Genomic DNA, 24,003 nt, shown 5'->3' with positions numbered 1-24,003 from the left:
CATTGAGGAAGATTGATTTTGTATTGGCTAGAGGTGAATGAGGATAAAGTGGTCATAAAAGGAATCAACAGGGAGGAATGTTTCAAAAACAATTCATAATACTTGGTGCTTTTTATGCCTCCATGTTTCTAATGCATATTAATTTCTAGATCACTAAGTAGCTATTTTTTTCTATATGGGCCCAGTCAAGTTAGAATGCCCAAATCAATTCTAGAACTTAAAGGAAAAAATAATAAAATTCAGGATATCTGAGAGATGGATGAAGAAAATCTGAGCAGTGTTTTCTTATTTATTCATTTTTATCTAGTCTTAAAAAGATAATCAGTTTCAAAACTCTGCTATGCTTTGTTATTATATTTATGTGCTTAAGATACTTCTTTGAAAATAAATAGCTAAATGTAGCAAATTAGTCATTAGCAACAAGTTAGCTGTGAATAAATCACTTCTAATGTAGCAAAATAAATAAATCTTTCTAGAATAACGAGGACTAAGCATTAAAATATTATGCTTCTCCATATGCACATATTTCTATGGTTCTCTTTACAGTGAAACCAACATTAATTCACACAGACATGTATGTGAATAGCATTGGTCCAGTGAATGCTATTAATATGGTAAGTTTCTAATTGTTTGTCTATTTTATTAACATATTAGAGAGGAAATGTGGTAAGACGGAAATAGCAAGGGCTATACCAACAAAAAAAATTTGGAAGGGAGAGAGAATCTTTCAGATCCTTTTTTATCCCTTGTAATATAAAGATAATTATTTTAAATGATTTGTTACAAAAATTAAATGTGATCATATGTATAAAATTACCTTGGGTAAATGCTATAATCTTAAAATTCAACACTCACTGCTTATTTGGTAGGTCCTGCTTACTACAAAATAAAATATAGTGCTCTACTACTTTTTAGAATATTCAAGGTGTGAAGAGGTCATAGGTTGCTTCAAATCAGAATTGTTTCTCAGAAGAAATAGTGCATTAGATTTAACAATAAATGTAACTTTGTTCTTTTATAAAGCTTTCTATCCAAATCTGAAATAAGAAATTAGATTGGAGCCTATATAGAATAGAGTAGAACATAACATAACATAACATAACATAACATAACATAACATAGTGATACTGTAAATTTAAAATAGTGTTTGCCAAGCAAGCAATAAGGACGCTCTGCTGAGTCAGAGAGATGAAAAGCATTTATTGCTTTCAACTGGGCTGATTAAAAAAAAAGTATACCACCACCTGCATACTCCATGCAAGTAAGTTTGCTTGTTTAACTGTTAAACAAATGCTAACATGTTACTTCTTTACAACTAAAATTCTGATGCAAGTTGTAAATATCTAAGAGGAATCAGCTATATATGTAGTTTATTTAAACACAGAACTTACAGTTTCAGGAATACTAGTGCCCAGAACTACTGTCCCAGGATCACAGTTTATGAAATGCTGGTTTAAAGAATTTTAAACCTTTTGTTTGTGTGTGTGTGTTTGCCAAAATGTGGATCAGAAATTATTGAGTTACTCTACCTATTGGCACATCACTGATTAGTTGATAAAGAATTTCATAGAAGAAGTTCCCCTCTCATTACTTGTGGACTGCAAATATGCAATTAACCAGTAAACAAAGTGGTATGACTTACTCCAGTGACAATGTAGTGAATTACAGTGAGATACAGGGGCAGGAGTGCAAGGATATAATCCAGAACAATGCAAATTCGTCAAAGGAAGAAGATTATAGTCTCATCCTGATTTTTTGTATTCTTCATCGTACATGGTGGTGGGTTGAGGGAATTAGACTAGGAAATGTGAATGACTCCCATCCCCCAACTCTCATATTCTAAGAACACTGGGGGTCATGTTCTAAGAACACCAAGGGTTTGTTCTTTAATTTTCTCATTTACAGACATGGTTAAAATAGAATTATAAAATCATGCTAAATAATATCTAAATATGATAGGCAAATTAGATCTTGGGTGTTATGATTCCAGGACTAATTCACATCACACTTTCTTTTCTTTGATTAAAGTTGCCACTTTAGTGATATATACGTACATGAGGGTATAATTATTACAGAGTCACTTGTCATCATAGCACTTTTTAAATATGTTCTGTGATAGAGATTAGTACAGTAGTAAAGATTGTCTTTTAATTGGTGCATTTCCTCTTGTTTATAAAAAGAAGACAACAACTGTAATAGTAAAAACTAAAAATAGTTACCTTACTTTGGATGTTTGCTGTCTGCCAGACAGGGCACAAAGTGCTTTTTGTGTATAGTGTATTCCCCTTTTCTATCTTCATACTACCTAACAAGATAGATTCTCTAGGATCCTCACTTAATTGTGAGGTGAGGCAGCTTAGCTTCCAGAGCTCTGGTTTAGAACTGTTTTGAGAACGGTTCTGGACTTTCTTTTACTCTGTAGCAGTGGTTTTTGAACCTGAGTAACTGATCTCCTCAAGAGACAATTGGCAATGTCTGGAGATATTATTAGTTGTCACAACTTGGGGGTGGGGTTTGTTTTTGGCACTACTGGCACCTTAGTAGGTAGACGCTAGGAATGGTAGTAAACATCCTAAATTACACAAGACAGCCCCCGTGACAAAGAATTAGCTGGCCCAAAATAACATGAGAAACTGCTCCATAAATACCTAATGCAAACAACTGTGTCAGGGCTATGATCTTTTACCAGAATTCACTTAGGTCTATTTTTTCATAATGTATTGTCTACAAAAGATGGGTGAGTCTCCTTAGCCAAGCTTCTGCTTTCTTTTGGACTATTCAAAGCCAAAGTAGCTTTGCTTTGTTTTGGCAATGAGAACATATGTGATAAATACACACAAATGCTCTACAATACAATCCTACTATATAAAAGATGTTCCATTTCATCTTTTTCTTTAAAACAGGAATATACAATTGATATATTTTTTGCCCAAACATGGTATGACAGACGTCTGAAATTTAACAGCACCATTAAAGTCCTCCGATTGAATAGCAACATGGTGGGGAAGATCTGGATTCCAGATACTTTCTTCAGAAATTCCAAAAAGGCCGATGCACACTGGATAACCACCCCCAATAGGATGCTGAGAATTTGGAATGATGGTCGAGTGCTCTACACTTTAAGGTATTCTTTTGGAAAAGGAAAGGAGTAATTGCTGGGAATAAAGCAAAGATCAATCATGTTCTCTTAAAACAGAACGAAAGATGTCAAGCCTAAATCAGGGTTGGCATGCTTGATCAAAATAGTATGTGATGATACAAAATTAGGTTTTTTTCTGTTATCAATGAACTTTTTCAAAGGACATAGGTATAACATTTTCTTTGACTGATGTGAGAACTCTGTTTTCTCACAGGGACATGAGCCTAATAAAAAGTAAGCACAGCAGATATTTAAATTATTTGTATATATTTTCAATAATAGTTATGAATAGTATGATTCTTCTAGGTCTTACTATCCAGGAACTTGTAGCTTCAAAATGGTTAATGTTAAATGCCTTTCTAACATATATTTTATGCCATAGGTAATATTCAAGATATAAAATATAATACTTTAAACTGGATCCAAAGCCTTTATCATCAGAGTTATATCAGTTACTAGAAAAAAGAGCCACAATTACAAAAGAAATTCATTGCATATATTTTGATTTCATCATGGGTTTTATTAAATTAGATGTAAGGTAATGACTGGAATTAGACTCTAGTGGAAATCAAATTTTGTCTGCTAAATAAGAACTCAGTCTAACTTTTGAAGTATTAAGTAAAGTCACGCTATCTCAAGTTCCTTTATCGTTCTCATAATACTATAGCCATTTTTCCACTTGTATTAACTTGCAGAGTCACTGTACAATATTAAATTATGGACCCCAGCTCAAAAATATCTCTCATAAGATTCATTCAAGATTTGAATGAGTTTGCCAATCTATATAGAGAGATGATTTTATTCTTATCTATAATGCTTATCTATAATAAGCATTATCTTATCTATAATGAGTTATGAATATATTGTTTATCTATAATGAGTTGTTTATCTATAATGAGTTATGAATATGTGTGTATACACATAGATATATATCTATGTACCTATCTGCAATCTACATTATCTTCAATTTTAACAATTCCAGTTTAATTTGGAGAAATGATACTAATAAAATATCTAATTTAATTATAATTTCACTTATGAATAAAACTAATCTTTTCTTTGGAAGAGCATATAATTACTGAGTGACAGTGATTAAAACCTCTAGCTTTGGAGACATAATCTTGAGTTCAAATCTCAACTATGCCACTAGATTTGTGACTTTGGACAAGTCCAAGTACAATAAAGCCATAATAACTCTTATTAAATGAGAGAAAAATTCACCTTACTCAGTGCCATGCAGACAATTAAGGGCTCAATGATTATTAATTATATCTTAAGATCAGTAATTGCTCTATTATACCATAGAAAAATAAAATCTCCCCAATTAAAATTTATTCTAAACTTTTAATATAAAATGTTTATAAAACAACTTTTATTACTTTAAGATTGATATCTGTAATTGTAAGAAATATAGCTAACAAATATGAAATTTAAAAAATCATCAACCCATCACCATTACAATTTAACAATATACTCATACTTCCCCAAAGGTGGTCAAAACATCTAGGACTCCTCTAAATTTTCTCCCTCCTAGAGTCCCAGGCTCTACTGGGAAAGAAAATCTGTATGTTTAGTAAGCACCTCAGATGCAAAATAATTGAGACTCATTGGCAAACATTTTTCTGATATGTCTGTGTATATGTGTTTAACATTTCTTGATTGCTATTAGATATTCTTCTACTCTTTAACATCCTATATAATGCCTTTATAGTGTTCCTTTGTAAGAATGCATAATACTCCATTGTGAAACATAGGTATTTTTAAACTCACATATAGTAATTTAAAGCTAACAGCGAACAAGTACTTATAAAGAGAAAGTTCTGCTTTAATTAGCAGATAAGATCTGAGAATTATCTGCATTCATTTACATGCAAACATTGAATGAGTTTAAGTTCTTAAAACAGTTTGTTCTATTCAGTAAGTTAAGTGCATTCACTGAGCAATCTCATGTGTGCGATTAATTTGCCAAAAAAATTATGGGATGATAAATATTGAGTAAATGGAGTTGCAGGTCAACGAGATCCTATTGTTTAGTCTTTGAAAGTAAATGGACTACATTAAGTCTTAAACAATTTTCTCCTGGACTTGGTGAATTTCTTCAGTGAGGATCACCTTTTGTTATCAATAAGAATGTGTGACATACTCTCCAGGAATAAAAACAAATGGTCACTAGAAATTGTGCTAATGTACATTTTTTAAAACAGTCTAAAATCTTTCTATTCATGTTTCATATCTTCCTGTTTAGGTTGACAATTGATGCTGAGTGCCAATTACAGTTGCACAATTTTCCAATGGATGAACACTCCTGCCCCTTGGAATTCTCCAGTTGTAAGTAATACTCATTCTATATTCTGCATCCCCTCTCACCACTTAGTCTTTCTGATTGCAGTATCAGTTAATTGGGAGACTTAAACAATGCAAAATTGCATTAAGCAGTGTTGTTGACTTTGAAGATTTTGACAATCTCTTTCGTCATAAAAAAGGATCTATTTTATCAGGAATTATGAATAGATTTCATTGAGGCATAAACTTTTAATAAACTGGCAGTTGTTTCCTGGAGCCCTTTGTTGAGAAGGATTGTAAAGCTTGTCCTGGCCTCAGTAGAAAGAGGTAAATGTGCATTATACATCTCCACTCCCTCCGCGGGTCCAGAAGAGAGTAGCAGTACATTTGCTAGTTGTTTTCTCCCTTTACGTATCAGGACACACAGAGATCCAACAATGTTGTTTGTTCATTCCAGTTTTGATATATCTATAAAGATAAAAAAATTGAAAATTACCTCTTCCACCTGGAGTTCTAGTAATACCTAAAACTAGTTATCTACCAGTGAGCAAAAGGCTGATTTTTGGTGTCATGTGGGTCCAATTCAACTCCCAACTCCATCACTAAAGACTTGAGCAAATTACTAAATCTCTCAATGAGTTCATGACACAGGTGCCCAATAGAAATTATAAGACCTGCCTCACCTCAATATTGTTTTGTTGATATATGTAAAATGGTTGGTACACTACCTCACACATAATAAGATTTAATCAAAAGCTCTATTATTTTATTAATTATTATCATCAGATAATAGACTATAGCAAGAAGAGCATGATGATTCTAATACAAATTAAGCTTTAGTAACCTTCGCAGATATTTTCTGTCTGAATCGAAAAGAAGCCTCAGTTTCCCCTACGTTTGCCTCACTATTTGTTCTGCATTTGTGTTAGATTGCTCACCTCCTTCTTATTTTTGGACTGTCAATTGTGCATATTGGGTAGAATGAAAAACTGGCTATGAGTTTTAAGTTTTTAATATAGGTATAATTTCCCAGCCAGGGAGTGATGGAGACTCCTAAGAACCAACTAAATCATAATAACAATACTTTCAAAAAAAAAAAAAAAGAAAGAAAGCAAAAAGATGAGAAAACCAATCACCTGTTTTCAATAAACATCATTTCCAGAGAGAACCGAAGGAAAACTTCACTGTATATTATATATATTGAGAAAAATTTCCATTATAAATCTTATTTCATATGTTCTACTTCATCCAAGAATAGAATATTTTTTAGTGAAAACTTACCTAAGGTTTAGGAGATCGGATTTCTTTTCTTTTAATTTTCCAACTGGGACTACTCCTCTACTGAGTCAGCTAAACCTTAAGAAATAGTGATTTCTATGCCATCAGATTCCTGATTGACAATTGTCTTCTGAACCCAAAATCAACTTAATATTACTTATTGCTATTAAAACAATTCAATCACCAACATGTTCTCCATAGGAAGTTCCTTAATATTATCATTCGTATTCTCAGTTTTCACCACATCCAGCCCTACCAGCGTGCTACCACCACTCAATAGCAATCTGGGGATTCGGCTTTCTTTTTTCTTTCTTCTTATTAATAAAATATAGTGGACAAAGATTTGGACCAAAAGAAAGGAAAAAAAGGAAACAAGGGATTTTATTCCAAGAAGTCAATCAGCCTCCATAATCAAAATTACCTTTCCACAGCATTATTAGAAGACAAACAATTGAGAAGTTTTCTAGTTTTATCATTTATCTATCTATCTTACTTGAGTTTATTCTGCAGCTTACTTATAAAATAATGTTTATGCATTCAGCAAATATATATTGACCATCAATTCCATGAAATAAGTATGATCATCATCCCCATAAGTAAATGAATAATTTAGAAGAAAAATTGAGAAAGCTTTCTGGGATATTATGGCTAGGAAAAGGTACTGATAATCATTATACTATCAGTGTAATATTTCTTTCATGAATGCTTTCTGTTGTTTTGGCTGAACATAACTGAGCTGTAAGGAATCTACATAGTCCTCATTGGTATCTTCCCCTCGGCATTTCTACTTACTGCTTTTAGTTGCAGATTTCTGTGTATATTAAAATGAAGCCTCAACAAATTGAGAGAGAGAATAATGTAAATAGTTGAGGTAATTTTTCCCAATCATCTTCTATTCCAAGGACATGCCCTGGGGAGGGATTTGAGTCTGCTCTTCTTCCATTATTTTCTGTTTTCTGCATGACTCTCAAAATCTTGCCCTGTTGACTCGGTTTCACCATAAACAATATCTTGCATATGTACTATATACTGGCTACTTTTTATATCTTACCCCAGACAATGTAAAGTATGTGTATAGTATATACAAAACCATGTATAGTATACCTTCTATGCAATTTAAGTGCTTTTCATGGGTAATTTTGACCTCATGGTTTTTAAATCTAATTTCCCATTAGGATATGGGAAATTGTATTGATTTTCCGTATGGTAATGCTCTTTAGTCCAAGATCCTCATCGAAGTCAAAACTATCTCTCTTGGTATCTCCCTCAGTGTCTTGTTCATAGAAGGTGGTTGCCACATATGTTCATTTTTAATCAGTTAAAATGTGTGCTTTCTTATCTCATGGCAGATGGCTATCCACGTGAAGAAATTGTCTATCAATGGAAGCGTAGTTCTGTTGAAGTGGGGGACACAAGATCTTGGAGGCTTTATCAATTTTCATTTGTTGGACTGAGAAATACCACTGAAGTAGTGAAGACAACTTCTGGTAAGATGCACTTGAAAATAATTTTGAGTGACCCTTCCAGAGTTTGAATTCTGGTGTATATGATTTAGAAGCTTTCAACACTTGTCTAGAAATGATATTCAGAAAATTAAATGAAGTGTTTTCATTTACTAGAGAAAATTATAACTGGTATTCTAGTATAATACATAAATATAAATGGATTTTATCAATTTAAAGCAAATTAGATTCAAATTGGATAAGCAAATTATTTGCTTAATTCCCTTATGAAAAATAAGTAACAGTTATTAAAAAGAAGAAAATACTTAATAGGCATAATGTTTCTTTTAAGAAATATATTTCATATTTAAAGTATCACATGGAGAAGATTAACTTCTCAAAAATGCAGAAAAGTGACCAGAGTGGATATGACTAATTCCATGTTCAGTAATTAAATATTTTGAACTGGCTTCATCAGTGAATAAGGGACTGGGTTTTGGTGTCAGGCCTGGGTTCAAATCCCAACTCCATCATTTACCAGCTACATATTTTAAGAAATTACTGAATTTCTCAGGGGACCAGCTCTCACAGATAACCAATGTGGACAAAAGATCTGCCTCACAGTCATACTGTATGTATTTAAAAAAAAAAAAAGGTAAAATGCTTAGAATGATACCTAACACTTAGCATTCAATAAGTAGTAGTGCCTAATAGTATTAGTTATAAATATCAAGTATGCATGGGACCTAATATGGTCAGGACTTCAGTTTTTTTCAAGAGAAACTAAAAATCTATAGTATTTTTATATCAAATATCATAATTTTTAATGGTATTAATTGAAGGTGATTTAAAAAACCATGTGGGGTAAGTCAAACATATTTCCAGACCAGATCTGTCTCACGGGTGGCTATAGGTTAATACAAACCCTCTGCAATGCTGAGTGCGTATTTTTTTAAAATTTTTTTAAAAATTAATTTATTTATTTTCGGCTGTGTTGGGTCTTCGTTTCTGTGCGAGGGCTTTCTCTAGTTGTGGCAAGCGGGGGCCGCTCCTCATTGCGGCGCGCAGGCCTCTCACTGTCGCGGCCTCTCTTGTTGCAGAGCACAGGCTCCAGATGCGCAGGCTCAGTAATTGTGGCTCACAGGCCTAGTTGCTTCGCGGCATGTGGGATCTTCCCAGACCAGGGCTCGAACCCGTGTCCCCTGCATTGGCAGGCAGATTCTCAACCACTGCGCCACCAGGGGAGCCCCTGAGTGCATATTCCATATAGATTATTCCAGCTGCTCCTTTTTAAAGTTATGTGAATTTAAATGTCCTAATTTCAAATATAAACATTGTGTTCATAGCTTACCATATTAAGACATACTTTTTGTATTTGTTACCATGAATTAAGCTGTTTTCTATTGATTTATTCATGCATACCTGATTGTCTTCCTCCTGAAATTAATAGGACATACTTTTGTGTTGACTAATTTAGAAAAAGGCCTTGGTCTGTTGTACAAGGAGAAACAAATTACAGACCTAGACAGAAATGGAAATTTAAGATTCTACCTTTATAAGCATCATCCTCTAAATCAAAAACTAACATTGTTTTTGGCATTTGCAGATTTCTTCAAAACAAAAAATTCTTATGTTGCAAAAAGAATCTGAAATAAAATCAAAGAAATGCTCTAGTTTATTTTTAAAATGTGGCCTTATGTTCACTTATTCGTTGGAAATACTGACCATCAAGTACTAGAACAGTCTTTATTTTGGTCCCCAAAACAGATTCAGGACTGCCTTAGAACAGGTCTTCCATCTGTGAGACAGCACATGTAAAAATAACCTCTAAGTCTGTATGCTTCCAGAATAAGAAATTGGGCATTAAGTTCTGTTGTATATTCATATCTGTATAGTTCTTACAGCACCCTAAAACAGAACCCACAAATTTATGACTAGCAGATCTTTTGTTCAGTCATTTAAGCCCGGAGTGGCGTTAAAACCAAACAGTGGTGAGGGAAGTGTTGGCTTTATGTCATAGGGTTTGACATCATCCCCTTCCCAAAGTCTCATACTGAGAATAATCTAGAGTATTTACTGTCTAATAAGGATACATCCAAAAGAAAATACTCTATTTACTTAAAGCATGGCAAGAAAATTTATCAAGGTATCACAAGGCTATCACTCTTCCTAGAGAAATCAAAGCAAAACCGTATTGATATCAGATTTGATATTGAGTAGCATCATTTAATTGATTGTATCAACTCCTTGTGAATTTTAACATGGGGGTTAGCCTCCACCTTGGTCTTCTTGTACACTCCCTGCTCTCGCTGGTTTGTTTTTTGTGTGTGGTATCATTCCAGTTGCCTCTGGGAAGAGAAAGGGCTGAGTTGAAAGTTAACACCAATGCCGACAGGCAGCCTGATTATTGTGACAGTTGATTTTGTAATGACTGGAAGTTTCTGTGTGATCTTTGTTTTATTTCTGATGCCATTCTTATCTTCAAAGCATGGCTCCATAACTAGTTAATATCTACAAGGAAGTTATATTAACAACTTTCTTGGGAAGTTATCAGAAGATCAAAATTATAGCCTTTTTGAATCTTGACCATTACAACAATGTGGTTTTCTCTTAGACTTATAGTAAATGTATCTCCCTTTGAGAAGCCTCTGTCAAAACTAGGAGAGAATAGTGCCTAAAATTAGGCCTAGTTTACTGCGGAGATTGCTAACCTTCACTCATTCAAGTCCACCTTTCATGATTTTGTTATATCTAAGTGGTGACTGTACTGTGGGTTCCTTAGTATATTTGTTCTTTAAATTGATTCCTTGTTATTAGTAAAATGATTTTTTTAAAGGAAAATTCACATTAGGACCATAATTGGAAAATGAGAAGCATTTGACATAAATAGAAATTGGTATAAGAATATAATGAAAAGTGAACAAATGTTCTTAAATTTTAAGTGCACGTATTTGTGTTCCCTGGGCTCTGAGTATGTGGAAAAAGAAAGAAAGAGATAGTAGAGAAAAGGAAGAGGGTAACTAGCACCAAAGTAAAACACTTCCTTGATTTAAACAGAAGGGTAGAAGAAGCAGGAAGGAATTTTCTTACACGTAATTCGAGGCTATGTGATAATTCTGTATACACCACCTGAATCATCTTTATCACCATTTATATGTGTGTCACTCCTGAGAAAAAATATTGCCTCGGTGGTAGATTGATAAGACTTGAAGAATACCTTTAATTCTTGGTCAGTACATCAAGATAGATTCTGGATCCATGATTTCTCTTCAAACCATCACCTCTTCCTGATTGCTCTGTATGTGGTAATAGCACCGTCATTGTCCCAGTGAGCCAGGCGTGAACACTCAGTCACATGTCCGCCTCCCACATCTAATGAATCATGAAGACACGTATACCTCTGAAATATCTTGCGTAACTGTCCTCTTTTCAGTTGCCATTGCCACTGTCCTAGTTCACGATCGTGTCTGTTCTCATCTGGACTCTGCTGGGAGCCTATTAAACTACATCCCTGCTGTCAGTCTCTCTTTTCTACAGTCTATCCTTTATACATTAATCATAAAAGCTAGCACTTACTGAGCACTAACTACATGTACCATAGCAAACACTTTATATACATGACCTACTTTAATTCTCATTACCATAGTCATATTTAATGTCATTAACACTGAAGGTATCACTGCGGTTAAGGAAACAGACTTCTAGGGGTTCATTTACTTGCAGGGATCAGATTTGGCAGCTGGGACATGAATTCAGGTGGTTTGCTTTCAGACTCATGCTTTTAACCACTGCACTATTTTTATTCGCACTGTGTCCCAGTAAGTCTTCCTGAACCACGGCTTTCCTCATGTCCCAAGAATTCAGGAGATTCAATTAAGCACAAGCTATTGTTCCTAATATGTAAGCCCCTGATCTCAGGAACTTTCCAGCTTGGTTTTCTATAATTTCTCAGCTTGTGACAGGACTACTTTGTTAATATTTTTATGAATATAAATAGCTAATCCTATATACACATTGAATTTCAGTCTCCTTTCTTTTTTGAATGGCTTATCAACTCAGCCCTACCTTCTTTATGACTTTAAAACATAAAAAAACAGCTTCTCTTCAGTGAAACCTTTCAGACCTTAATGCCAGAATGCGCACTCTTGGAGCCAGACAGCTCAGGTCTGAACACTGATTTGTATACATTACTGAATATATCTAAGCTCAATATCACCAATGTTACAGGGTTACTCTCAGGATTAAGTAAGATAATCCACTGAAAATGCTTAAAATTGTGCCTAACACATAGAAAGGACTCAGTAAATGGAAGGCACCGTCACCATCATCATCAGACCCCCCCAGGGCATTTTCACCTACTTTATGAAAACAGAATTTCCACCTTATATTTTTTTAGCAGTTGTTTTATTCCCTCTTTTCTGCCTTCTCATTCTAGTTAGTCATAGACTTCCCAGTGGAAGCCTTCTTTTAATCATCTTTGTATCCATGATGCTATTAGCCTGGTGATTTGCTTAGAGTTGTTGATTAGTAGGTAATTATAAAATGGATTGCTTGTGACAATTATATTGATAAAACCATAAAATTTCCCTCAATTAAATAAGAAATGCAGAATTCTACTATATATTTTTCCATTACTCATTGTTTTCTCTCAAGTAGAAGACCTGTTCTTTCTAGTCATATTGCCATGGACATTTCACCAAATTATCTACATGATTTTTGGTATCAAGCAGAGCTTTGTTCCTGATGTTCTCATCCTGAGATGTGGGTTAGAAAAATGGGCAAATGAGTTTCTTAGGAGAACCTACATTCTTGGGACACCATTGCCATTATTATGAATCAAAAAGAAATATATCATGTACTTCCTACACTAGAAAAACGTTAAATCTTTTTTCTTCCAGTTTTATTGAGATATAATTGACATACAGAACTGTATAAGTTTAAGATATACAGCATAATGATTTGATGTAAATAGATCATGAAATGATTACCATCATAACTTTAGTGAACATCAATAATCTCGTATACATAATAAATTAAAAAAATAGAAAACAAAATTTTTTCCTTGTGATGGTTAGGATTTGCTCTCTTAACTTGTAAATATAACATATAGCAGTGTTAATTTGTCATGTTGTACATTACATGCCTAGTACTTATTTATCTTATAACTGGAAGTTTATACCTTTTGGCTACATTCATCCAGTTCTCCCTCCCACCACCCCCGCTTCTAATAACCACAAATCTGATCTTTTTTTCTATGAGTTTGTTTATTTGTTTTTGAAGTCTAATTGACCTACAACACTATGTTAGTTCCTGGTACACAACATATTTCTATACATTTCAAAATGGTCACCATGATAAGTCTAGAAAACCATTAAATCTTCCATATCGCCCTTAGAAATGTAAACATCATTGTTTCATAGTTTTTTGGCATTCCCATGTACATTAACTATTATATACTTCCTTTTTGTCTTTAACCCACCTTTTTGGCTTCGATTCCATGTGCAAGTTTTATTTTCTTGATTTCTATTACAAGAAATGCATAAATATACTAAAATAAAATTTAAAAAAGAACTCTGTACCACTAAGTTCATCTTACTTTTCAACAGTGGCATGCAGACCACAATTTTAGAAACACCAGCTCCGTGGATGAAGTCCATGTTCGTTGCTTAATTTCTAAAATATATGTAATCTACCCTGTATCTTCAAATATTGCCCATTATTCTCATACCATATCCTTTATTTTCTTGAGGTTTTTTGGATAAGTTGAACCTATTTTACGTCTTCGTGCTCATTTTTCTTAATACTAGGCTCAAGTTCAACCTTCTCTGCCTATATCAGTGTATACATATTGGTCAAATAATTCTCCAAATAGAAAAAAAAAATAGGGCTTCCCTGGTGGCACAGTGGTTAAGAGTCCACCTGTCAATGCAGGGGACACGGGTTCAAGCCCTGGTCCAGGAAGATCCCACATGCCGCAGAGCAACTAATCCTGTGCACCACAACTACTGAAGCCCGTGCACCTAGAGCCCATGCTCTGCAACAAGAGAAGCCACTGCAATGAGAAGCCCACACACCACAATGAAGAGTAGCCTCCGCTCACCGCAACTAGAGAAAGCCCATGTGCAGCAATGAAGACCCAACACAGCCAAAAATAAATTAATTAATTTTTTAAAAAGAAAAAAATAGCTCCACCTTCTAGGCTGTGTTTTAACTTATATGTCTTTGGCAAACACAGGTAAAGATACTCATCATTGACATAAACTATTGTGGGGGAAATAAAAAGAGAAATGAAAACATATATAAGTTAATGGTAATTGTTTTATTGAAGAGATTGGAATAAAAAAATTAATAAACCTAAATGATAGGAGAGAAATAAACAACTGTAACCCAGTCCTACAGTCTTGGGTTACTTTGGAATCACAGTAAGTTGTGAGCCCATTTTAGTCAATAATAAACTTTTCAAACTACTTGAAGCAACCTAATATATTAAATGAAATCAGTGTGAAAGACTGCACAGTAATAGATTTTTATTTTATTTTTAAGCTTCAATTTAGAAAAATTAACTTTGGTTTCAGGAGAGGAAAATGAATGGATTACATAAAGAGCTGGGCCAGGAATGGCCATGCAGAAGTCACTTGCCCTTTCTGGGATGAAAATTCCTTATTTCTAAGGAGAATGCATTTGACTAGATGCTTCTTTAAAGTCCTTGGACTTATTTATAATCTTTGATGTAACCAAGGTTACACTATAGATGTCTCAATGTAGGAGTAACTTTCTTTATAAATTAATGATTTCCTAGAATGTTTCCCTTCATCAAGTTTTCAACAATTTCAAAGCAAGTCAAATGCAAAGATAAACTCCTTTAGGCTTTTAACTTAAAAGGGATGACATTCCCACTCCTTTTTAAAAATCTGTTTTGTTATTAGTATATATATATATATATATACTGGAATATTCATGTACTACATTTAAAACTTCCACATTGGAATGCAAATTGGTGCAACTATTATGGAAAACAGTATGGAGGTTCCTTAAAAAACTAAAAATAGAGTTACCATATGATCCAGCAATCCCATTTCTGGGTATATATCTGGAGAAAACTCTTAATTCGAAAAGATACATGCACCCCAATGTTCACTGCAGCACTATTTAACAGTAGCCAAGACATGGAAGCAACCTAAATGTCTATCAACAGATGAATGGAAAAGAAGATGTGGTACATATATACAATGGAATATTACTCAGCCATAAAAAAGAATGAAATAATGCCATTCGCAGCAACATGGATGGACCTAGAAATTATACTAAGTGAAGTAAGTTAGAAAGAGAAATACAAATACCCTATGATATCACTTAAATGTGGAATCTAAAATATGATAACATGAACTTATTTACAAAACAGAAACAGACTTGAAGACAAAGAAAACAAATTTATGGTTACCAAGGTGAAAGGTGGGGGAGGGATAAACTAGGAGTTTGGGATTAGCAGATACAAATTACTGTATATAAAATAGATAAACAACAAGGTCCTACTGTATAGCATAGGGAACTATATTCAATATCTTGTAATAACCTATAATGGAAAAGAATATGAAAAAGAATATATATATCTAACAAAATCACTTTGCTGTCCAGCAGAAACTAGCACAATATTGTAAATCAACTATACTTGAAATAAAAAAAAAAAGGTTTAACTATTAAAAAAATAATCTCACATTGGGGCTTCCCTGGTGGCGCAGTGGTTGAGAGTCCGCCTGCCGATGCAGGGGATATGGGTTCGTGCCCCGGTCCGGGAAGATCCCATGTGCCGCGGAGCGGCTGGGCCTGTGATCCATGGCCCCTGAGCCTGCGCGTCCGGAGCCTGTGCTCCGCGGTGTGAGAGGCCGCAGCAGTGAGAGACCCGCGTACAGCAAAAAAAAAAAATAAATAATAATCCCACATTGGAATTTTAAATTCCAAGGTTGCTCTGACAGTACCTAGTGAGGGAATGGGGCTTCAGAGGTGGAGAGGGGCTGCACAGAGGAGTCATAGGAAGCCTAAGGAAGATTGTTTGTTTTCAAGGTGACAGATTTCATTTCTGCTTACATTCCGTGAGCAAGAACTAGCTGTGTGTTCCTGTGGAGATAAAAATGGGTCTGGGAAGTGTAGCTCAGTTGTATGCTAGGAAGGGACAGTGGGTTTTATGACTTTCTAGCATCTGTGAAACATGCGTGACATCATTTTATTTCTCACAAGCTTCTCAGAGAAGTAATATTTTTCATTTTACAGATGAAGCAACTTAAGTTTAGAGGAGCTACGTAATTTGTTCAAGGCTATTCAATAGAGTTATTTACCCAGATCCCAAGTTTTTACCCCACTGCCTTTCACAAACACATGAGGTAAAGAGATGAATCAATTAAAATAAAAATGTTATTTCTAAACTTGATAATAGCTACTTTTATGGAGGTAGTGCAATGAAGTAATAGCATTTAATATGATAACTATATACATATATCAACAAAATGTTAACTTATAGGAATAGCAATTATATTTACATGGGTCAATAACATCAAGTGAGAAACAATTTAGCAACAATATTTTACTTTTTCAGAAACATATTTATTGCTTATAAGATATTATTACTCACTTCTAAGTGAACCTATGGATCACCAGGCAAATCTGGCCTTAACTAAGAAACTGTTGGATCCAGTATATTTGTATAATAGTGTTACTTGCAGAAAAGTCTCATCAGAAAGAAAACATAATAAAAGGATTGCATGACTACTATTTACAGTAATTTTGAGGACTAATATCTTATTTTGACGTCTGTCAAGACCAACCAGGTCAAGACAACATTAATTTTTATCCAAGTATATGGTGTTTCCTAATTCAATCGAAATTCTTCTTTTGCTACATTTAAAAGACATGTTCATCAATGTGACTGATCCAACTAAAAGAGCTCTCCTGTTCAGCTGCTGTCCCCAAATAAATGTAAACCATTAAATAATTTTTTAAAACATGAAAATGTGAGATGGTGGAGACTGACTCTATAGACATTGTGCTCTGTACACAGACTCATTGAATGTTTCTTTCACTCTATTTGATGCAGTCAAATAATTCCTTCATCTTATTTTTGCATTTTCAGAAAATAATGCTATCCAGCATTGCAGCTATGCAAATTTGAGCATGTCAGAGACTGAAAAGGGCATCAAATAGCAGTGAGGAAAATAATGCTTTGGTTTTTTTAATTTTGTTTTATACTTAACTTTCTTTTCTTCAAAAGGAGGTTATTATGAAGGTCACAGCACCTGCAGGCGTAATAGCCCGGAAAAGCATTTCTGGGGTATACATGCTGGGGCTGAGCAGAATTTGTTTACTATTCTCATTTGCCACTCCTGAAGTCTATCTCGTTTAGGAAATCAAGAACAGTTAGTTTTATTAATCCAGGGCAGAAAGAGATCAGAAAAGCCCAAGGACTAGAGAATTGACATATATGTTAAGCATGACTAAGTATATTATTTTTTTGCTTACTTAAAAAAATTTTTTTTTATTGAAGTATAGTTATGCCAATGCTGTGCCAATCTCTGCTGTACAGCAAAGTGACTCAATTATATGCATATATATGTTTTTTTAAATTCTTTTCCATTATGGTTTATCACAGGATTTTGAATATAGTTCCCTGTCTGTGTTATACAGTAGGACCTTGTTTATCCATTCTAAATATAATAGTTTGCATCTACCAACCCCAAACTCCCAGTGCATCCCTCTCCCTCCTCCCCTCCCCCTTGGCAGCCACAAGTCTGATCTCTATGTGAGTCTCTTTCTGTTTCATAGATTGGTTCATTTGTGTCATATTTTAGATTCCATATATAAGTGATATCATAGGGTATTTGTCTTTCTCTTTCTGACTTCACTTAGTATGATAATGTCTAGTTGCATCCATGTTGTTGCAAATGGCATTATTTTGTTCTTTTTTTTTTTCTCCTGGCCATGCCTTGCGGCATGTGGGATTTTAGTTCCCTGACCAGGGATCAAACCTGCACCCCCTGCAGTGAAAGCATGGAGTCTTAACCACTCGACTGCGAGGGAAGTCCCCTTGTTTACTTTTATATATGGTGTCTCTGTTATTCAAGAAACTGACAGTGCTTCATGTTTAACGTATAAACCACATCATAAATGTTTAATTTTTCACATTTGTCTCCGAATTGATGCACCCCAAAATTAGCTACTCCTTGTTATACATCATCTCTCAGAATAATGTCAAAGAAATACTAAAAAATAGCATTTTCTCTAGTTCTTCTCCCCTACCCTGCACAAACCTAATTGTTTTGCCCATAAGCATTTCTCTATCAGCTCTATGAGATGGTATCTTTATTTGTGAATACTGAAATATAATAAATGACATTGATAATAAGACGAAAGCTTCAATGTAGATAACTGAGTTTACTGGAATAGTTTCCAAACATGATTTCTAATCTGCCTTTACTCGTATGGCTTACAGCACCATCCACTTTGATTTTCATCATATCTACTGTTCACTGCTAAGTGGTGAAGAGCTTTGTAATATAAAAGACAATGTGTAATGCATGAGCTGTGAAATACCTCCTTGCTAAACATATAATGCAATCACAAACATTAATTGTAACCACTTAATGATTACATTTTCTAAGTTGGTGATTTCTTATTACCAGTATTAGTGACTGAGAGTAAAATTAGATTGATAGAAAAATAAAATTTTAGGGCTAAATATCAAAAATTAAGGCCAGTTGTAATTTTACTTTGGGTAATTACTCCAAAGAGGTAAAAATCACTGTTTGTAAATTGGTAGTCAATTGTGTAACTACGGCCTATAGCACAGATAATTAGACATGGACAGAGTTAAATTTTATTTATTTCCGTCAACATTGAACAATTGAGAAATTTCATATGCAAATCTTAAACATCTTTACATCTTAAATATCTGGGTTGTCATTTGCATTTGAAAATGATTGGGTAGAGTTGAATTCTCACCTGTCCTAGTGGGTGAGGCACACAATCTCCTTTACCAAAATTCCTAACACCCCCTGTTGTATTTTCAGGACTATATGATTTTCTTCTTGAACTACTGTTTCCTTATTTTAGAAAGCTATATGCATCTCATTCGAACTATATATATCTCACTCGAAATAGGGGGAAATAAAAGATAATCATTTCCCAAATGAGAACAAATACGTATCTGTGGAAATGAAGAATATTCATTTACTTTTAATAGGCGGAGAGAATTTCTATCACAAAATGATACTGTAAGAAATGAATGTGAAAACTATTAATCAACCAAGGTTTGCCTGATAGTAGACAGTGAGTTGCAGAGAAGTGTCAGAACCTAGCCAACCTAGGTCTCACTTGCTTTTCACATTCTACAAATGGGTTTATTTATCATAAATATCTAGCATATGCAATGCAAATTGATTTTAAGTTCATTCAGTTTATCTCTACCACCTACTTTCATGGAAAATGGATTTTAAACAGAGTTGTGAAGTTCTGTATATGGACATCTGTGCATCTAGTCTTCTCTGTATTTTCCTTTTATTTTTTTCTTTCAGCTTACATCTAAGCAACTAAAATGTGTGTTGCAGTTTTCCTGCACATTACTGATTAGCAGCCTTGCATAGCCAATGAACACTTTTTCTTTCATCTTCTTTGATAAAAAAAGGCAACTGGATATAGCACAAAAAAAACTATGATTCCTTTTAAGCGTTTCCTTTGTGGTTGTGTTACCATATAGTTGAATGGCCCTGAGCAAGTCATTTTCTCTTTCAGCCCTCAATATCTTCATCTCAAAATAAAAAATTTAACTAGATTAAATGTGAAGGTCCTTTTCACCCCTAAAATGCTGTTCTGTATTTCCTGATATTTAGCAGCTCTGTCATAAAGCAAATGTCTGGTGGGTATTTAGATTTTCCTTGTTCCTATGAGTTCCTAAGAGAAATTTCTTCATGTTTTCTTATTCTGTAAAACTCAGCAATTAATAGATCTAGTTTATCTGTCAAGTATAGAGAACTCTGGGAGCTATTGTGGGGGAAGAGGCCCAGGGGTTTGCCATAGAGATGGTTGGTAAATTAGGTAAGGTATGAAAAAAATGAATTTGGCCTGGGAAAAATAGGCCCACCGTGGGTGTGAATAGCGAGGGTGGAATTTCATTGAATTCATGTGAATGAGAAATTGCAGAGGATGAAGATAGGACAATGGCTGTGACATGGCTTTCATAGAAGAGAAAGAATAGACACCTGGCCTCCTCAAACAGAAATAACACTTGCAATCAAGAGCACATGGTATGAACTTAATTTATTATTTTGTGTTTAATTATATAAATTGGGCTGCTATGAATCAGCAGTCCATTAAAATAGTACTGATACTACCAACTCTGTAATAATAATAAGAATATAATGTGCTAGCATTCGTAAGACCTTTTTATATATATATATATCATCTCATTCACTTTTCACAGTAATTCTATAAGGTGATATTCATCACCCAGGTGGCGTGATGTACAAGCAATCTTGTAGAAAAGTATCCAGAAAGGGTAGAGACTTCTTCCAAGACGATAGAATAAGTTACTAAACAGATACCTGTGTTTGCTGAGAGGCCAGTTTTCCAATCCAGTGATGACTGAGCTGTTCTGAATTTGTGTTTGCAGAAAGACTTGTCCTTGGCTATATTTTTGCCTAGTGTGTAATTTCTTTTCTCTTTATTGTTATGGCATCTATCTATCTATCTATCTATCTATGTAAGTTGACTGCACACATGTAAGGTAGAATCAGACTGTATTTGTCAGGTCAAGCTAGACTATGCTATGATAGAAAATAACCCTCAAATCTCAGTGGTTTAAAATTTATATATAATATTATACATATTCTTGTATTGCTCTTTCCGCTGTGGTTTTCATTCTGTGGCATGCCATTCTCAGAGTCAAAGGTGAAATAACGAAAGAATAAAATGATTCTTAAAGTTTCTGCTTGAAGAAGCAAGAAGAACTACAATTCTGCAGCCTGTGGAATGAAAACCACATTCACAGAAAGAGAAAAAATAAAAAGGCAGAAGACTATGTACCAGATGAAGGAACAACATAAAACCCCAGGAAAACAACTAAATGAAGTGGAGATAGTCAATCTTCCAGAAAAAGAGTTCAGAATAATGATACTGACGATGATCCAGGACCTCGGAAAAAGAATGAAGGCAAAGACGGAGAAGATGCAAGAAATGTTTAACAAAGACCTAGAATAATTAAACAACAAACACCTAGAAGAATTAAAGAACAAACGGAAACCATAAACAAGATCAAAAGACAACCCTCAGAATGGGAGAAAATATTTGCAAATGAAGCAACTGACAAAGGATTAATCTCCAAAATTACAAGCAGCTCATGCAGCTCAATAACAAAAAAACAACCCAATCCAAAAATGGGCAGAAGACCTAAATAGACATTTCTCCAAAGAAGATATACAGACTGCCAACAAACACATGAAAGAATGCTCAACATCACTAATCATTAGGGAAATGCAAATCAAAACTACAATGAGATATTATCTCACGCTGGTCAAAATGGCCATCATCAAAAAATCTAGAAACAATAAATGCTGGAGAGGGTGTGGAGAAAAGGGAACCCTCTTGCACTGCTGGTGGGAATGTGAATTGATACAGCCACTATGGAGAACAGTATGGAGGTTCCTTAAAAAACTACAAATAGAACTACCATATGACCCAGTAATCCCACTACTGGGCATATACCCTGAGAAAACCATAATTCAAAAAGAGTCATGTACCAAAATGTTCATTGCAGCTCTATTTACAATAGCCAGGAGATGGAAACAACCTAAGTGTCCATCGTCGGATGAATGGATAAAGAAGATGTGGCACATATATACAATGGAATATTGCTCAGCCATAAAAAGAAACGAAATTGAGCTATTTGTAATGAGGTGGATGGACCTAGAGTCTGTCATACAGAGTGAAGTAAGTCAGAAAGAGAAAGACAGATACCGTATGCTAACACATATATATGGAATCTAAGAAAAAAAAAAATGTCATGAAGAACCTAGGGGTAAGACAGGAATAAAGACACAGACCTACTAGAGAATGGACTTGAGGATATGGGGAGGGGGAAGGGTAAGCTGTGACAAAGTGAGAGAGTGGCGTGGACATATATACACTACCAAATGTAAAATAGATAGCTAGTGGGAAGCAGCTGCATAGCATAGGGAGATCAGCTCAGTGCTTTGTGACCACCTAGAGGGGTGGGATAGGGAGGGTGGAAGGGAGGGAGATGCAAGAGGAAAGAGATATGGGAACGTATATATATGTATAACTGATTCACTTTGTTATAAAGCAGAAACTTACACACAATTGTAAAGCAATTATACTCCAATAAAGATGTTAAAAAAAAAAGAACAAACAAACAGGTGAACAATACAATAACTGAAATGAAAAATACACTAGAAAGAATCAATAGCAGAATAACTGAGGAAGAAGAACGTATAAGTGACCTGGAACACAGAATGGTGGAATTCACTGCCATGGGACAGAAAAAAGAAAAAAGAATGAAAAGAACTTAAGACAGCCTATGAGACCTCTGGGACAACATTAAACACAACAACATCCGTATAATAGGGGCCCCAGAAGGAGAGGAGAGATAGAAAGGACCTGAGAATATATTTGAAGATATTATAGTCAAAAACTTCCCTAACGTGGGAAAGGAAATAGTTAATCAAGTCCAGGGAGCGCAGAGAGTCCCAGGCAGGATAAACCCAAGGAGAAACATGCCAAGACACATAGTAATAAATGGACAAAAATTAAAGACAAAAATTATTGAAAGCAGCAAGGGAAAAATGACAAATAACATACAAGGGAACTCCCAAAAGGTTAATAGTGGATTTCTCAGCAAACTCCCAGAAGGGTGTGGCATGATATATTTAAAGTAATGAAAGGGAAGAACCTACATCCAAGATTACTCTACCTGGCAAGGATTTCATTCAGATTCGATGGAGAAATCAGAAGCTTTACTGACAAGCAAAAGCTAAGAGAATTCAGCACCACCAAACCAGCTCTACAACAAATGCTAAAGAAACTTCTCTAAGTGGGAAACACAAGAGAAGAAAAGGACATACAAAAACAAACCCATAACAATCAAGAAAATAGTAACAGGAACATACATATCGACAGTTACGTTAAACGTGAATGGATTAAATGCTCCAACCAAAAGACATAGGCTCGCTGAATGGATACAAAAACAGTACCCATATATATATATATGCTATCTACAAGACACCCACTTCAGACCGAGGGACACATACAGAAAGAAAGTGAGGGGAGAGGAAAAGAATTCCATGCTAATGGAAATCAAAAGCTGGAGTAGCAATACTCATATCAGGTAAAATAGACTTTAAAATAAAGAATGTTACAAGAGACAAGGAAGGACACTACATAAGATCAAGGGATCAATCCAAGAAGAGCATATAACAATTATAAATATTTATGCACCCAACATAGGAGCACCTCAATACCTAAGGAAACTGCTAACAGCTATAAAAGAGGAAATCAACAGTAACACAATAATAGTGGGGGATTTTAACACCTCACTTACAACAATCATCCAGACAGAAAGTTAATAAGGACACAAACTATAAATGACACAATAGAACAGACAGATTAAATTGATATTTATAGGACATTCCATCCAAAAAGAGCAGATTACACTTTGTTTCTAAGTGCAGATGGAACATTCTCCAGAATAGGTCACATCTTGGGTCACAAATCAAGCCTCAGTAAATTTAAGAAAATTGAAATCGGGCTTCCCTGGTGGTGCCGTGGTTGAGAGTCCGCCTGCCAATGCAGGGGACTCGGGTT

General features: G+C 34.6%; 1 protein-coding gene across 2 annotated transcripts in view; it reads left to right on the top strand.

Moving 5' to 3' along the window:
* The window catches only part of GABRG2 (gamma-aminobutyric acid type A receptor subunit gamma2), a 123,419-nt gene that overhangs the window by 30,134 nt on the left and 69,282 nt on the right, over positions 1 to 24,003 (top strand). For both annotated transcript variants that reach the window (XM_027084379.1, XM_027084378.1), the window contains exons 3-6: positions 547 to 614; positions 2,904 to 3,124; positions 5,385 to 5,467; positions 8,050 to 8,187. In XM_027084379.1, coding sequence (XP_026940180.1) covers positions 547 to 614; positions 2,904 to 3,124; positions 5,385 to 5,467; positions 8,050 to 8,187 — 510 coding nt within the window. The remainder of the gene's footprint in view (positions 1 to 546; positions 615 to 2,903; positions 3,125 to 5,384; positions 5,468 to 8,049; positions 8,188 to 24,003) is intronic.

Source organism: Aethalodelphis obliquidens, unplaced genomic scaffold, assembly GCF_003676395.1.
Source record: "Aethalodelphis obliquidens isolate GAN/ISIS:26980383/991018 unplaced genomic scaffold, ASM367639v1 scaffold52, whole genome shotgun sequence".
In the NCBI taxonomy this organism is placed as follows: domain Eukaryota; kingdom Metazoa; phylum Chordata; class Mammalia; order Artiodactyla; family Delphinidae; genus Aethalodelphis; species Aethalodelphis obliquidens.
This window is presented reverse-complemented; position numbering and strand designations above follow the sequence as displayed.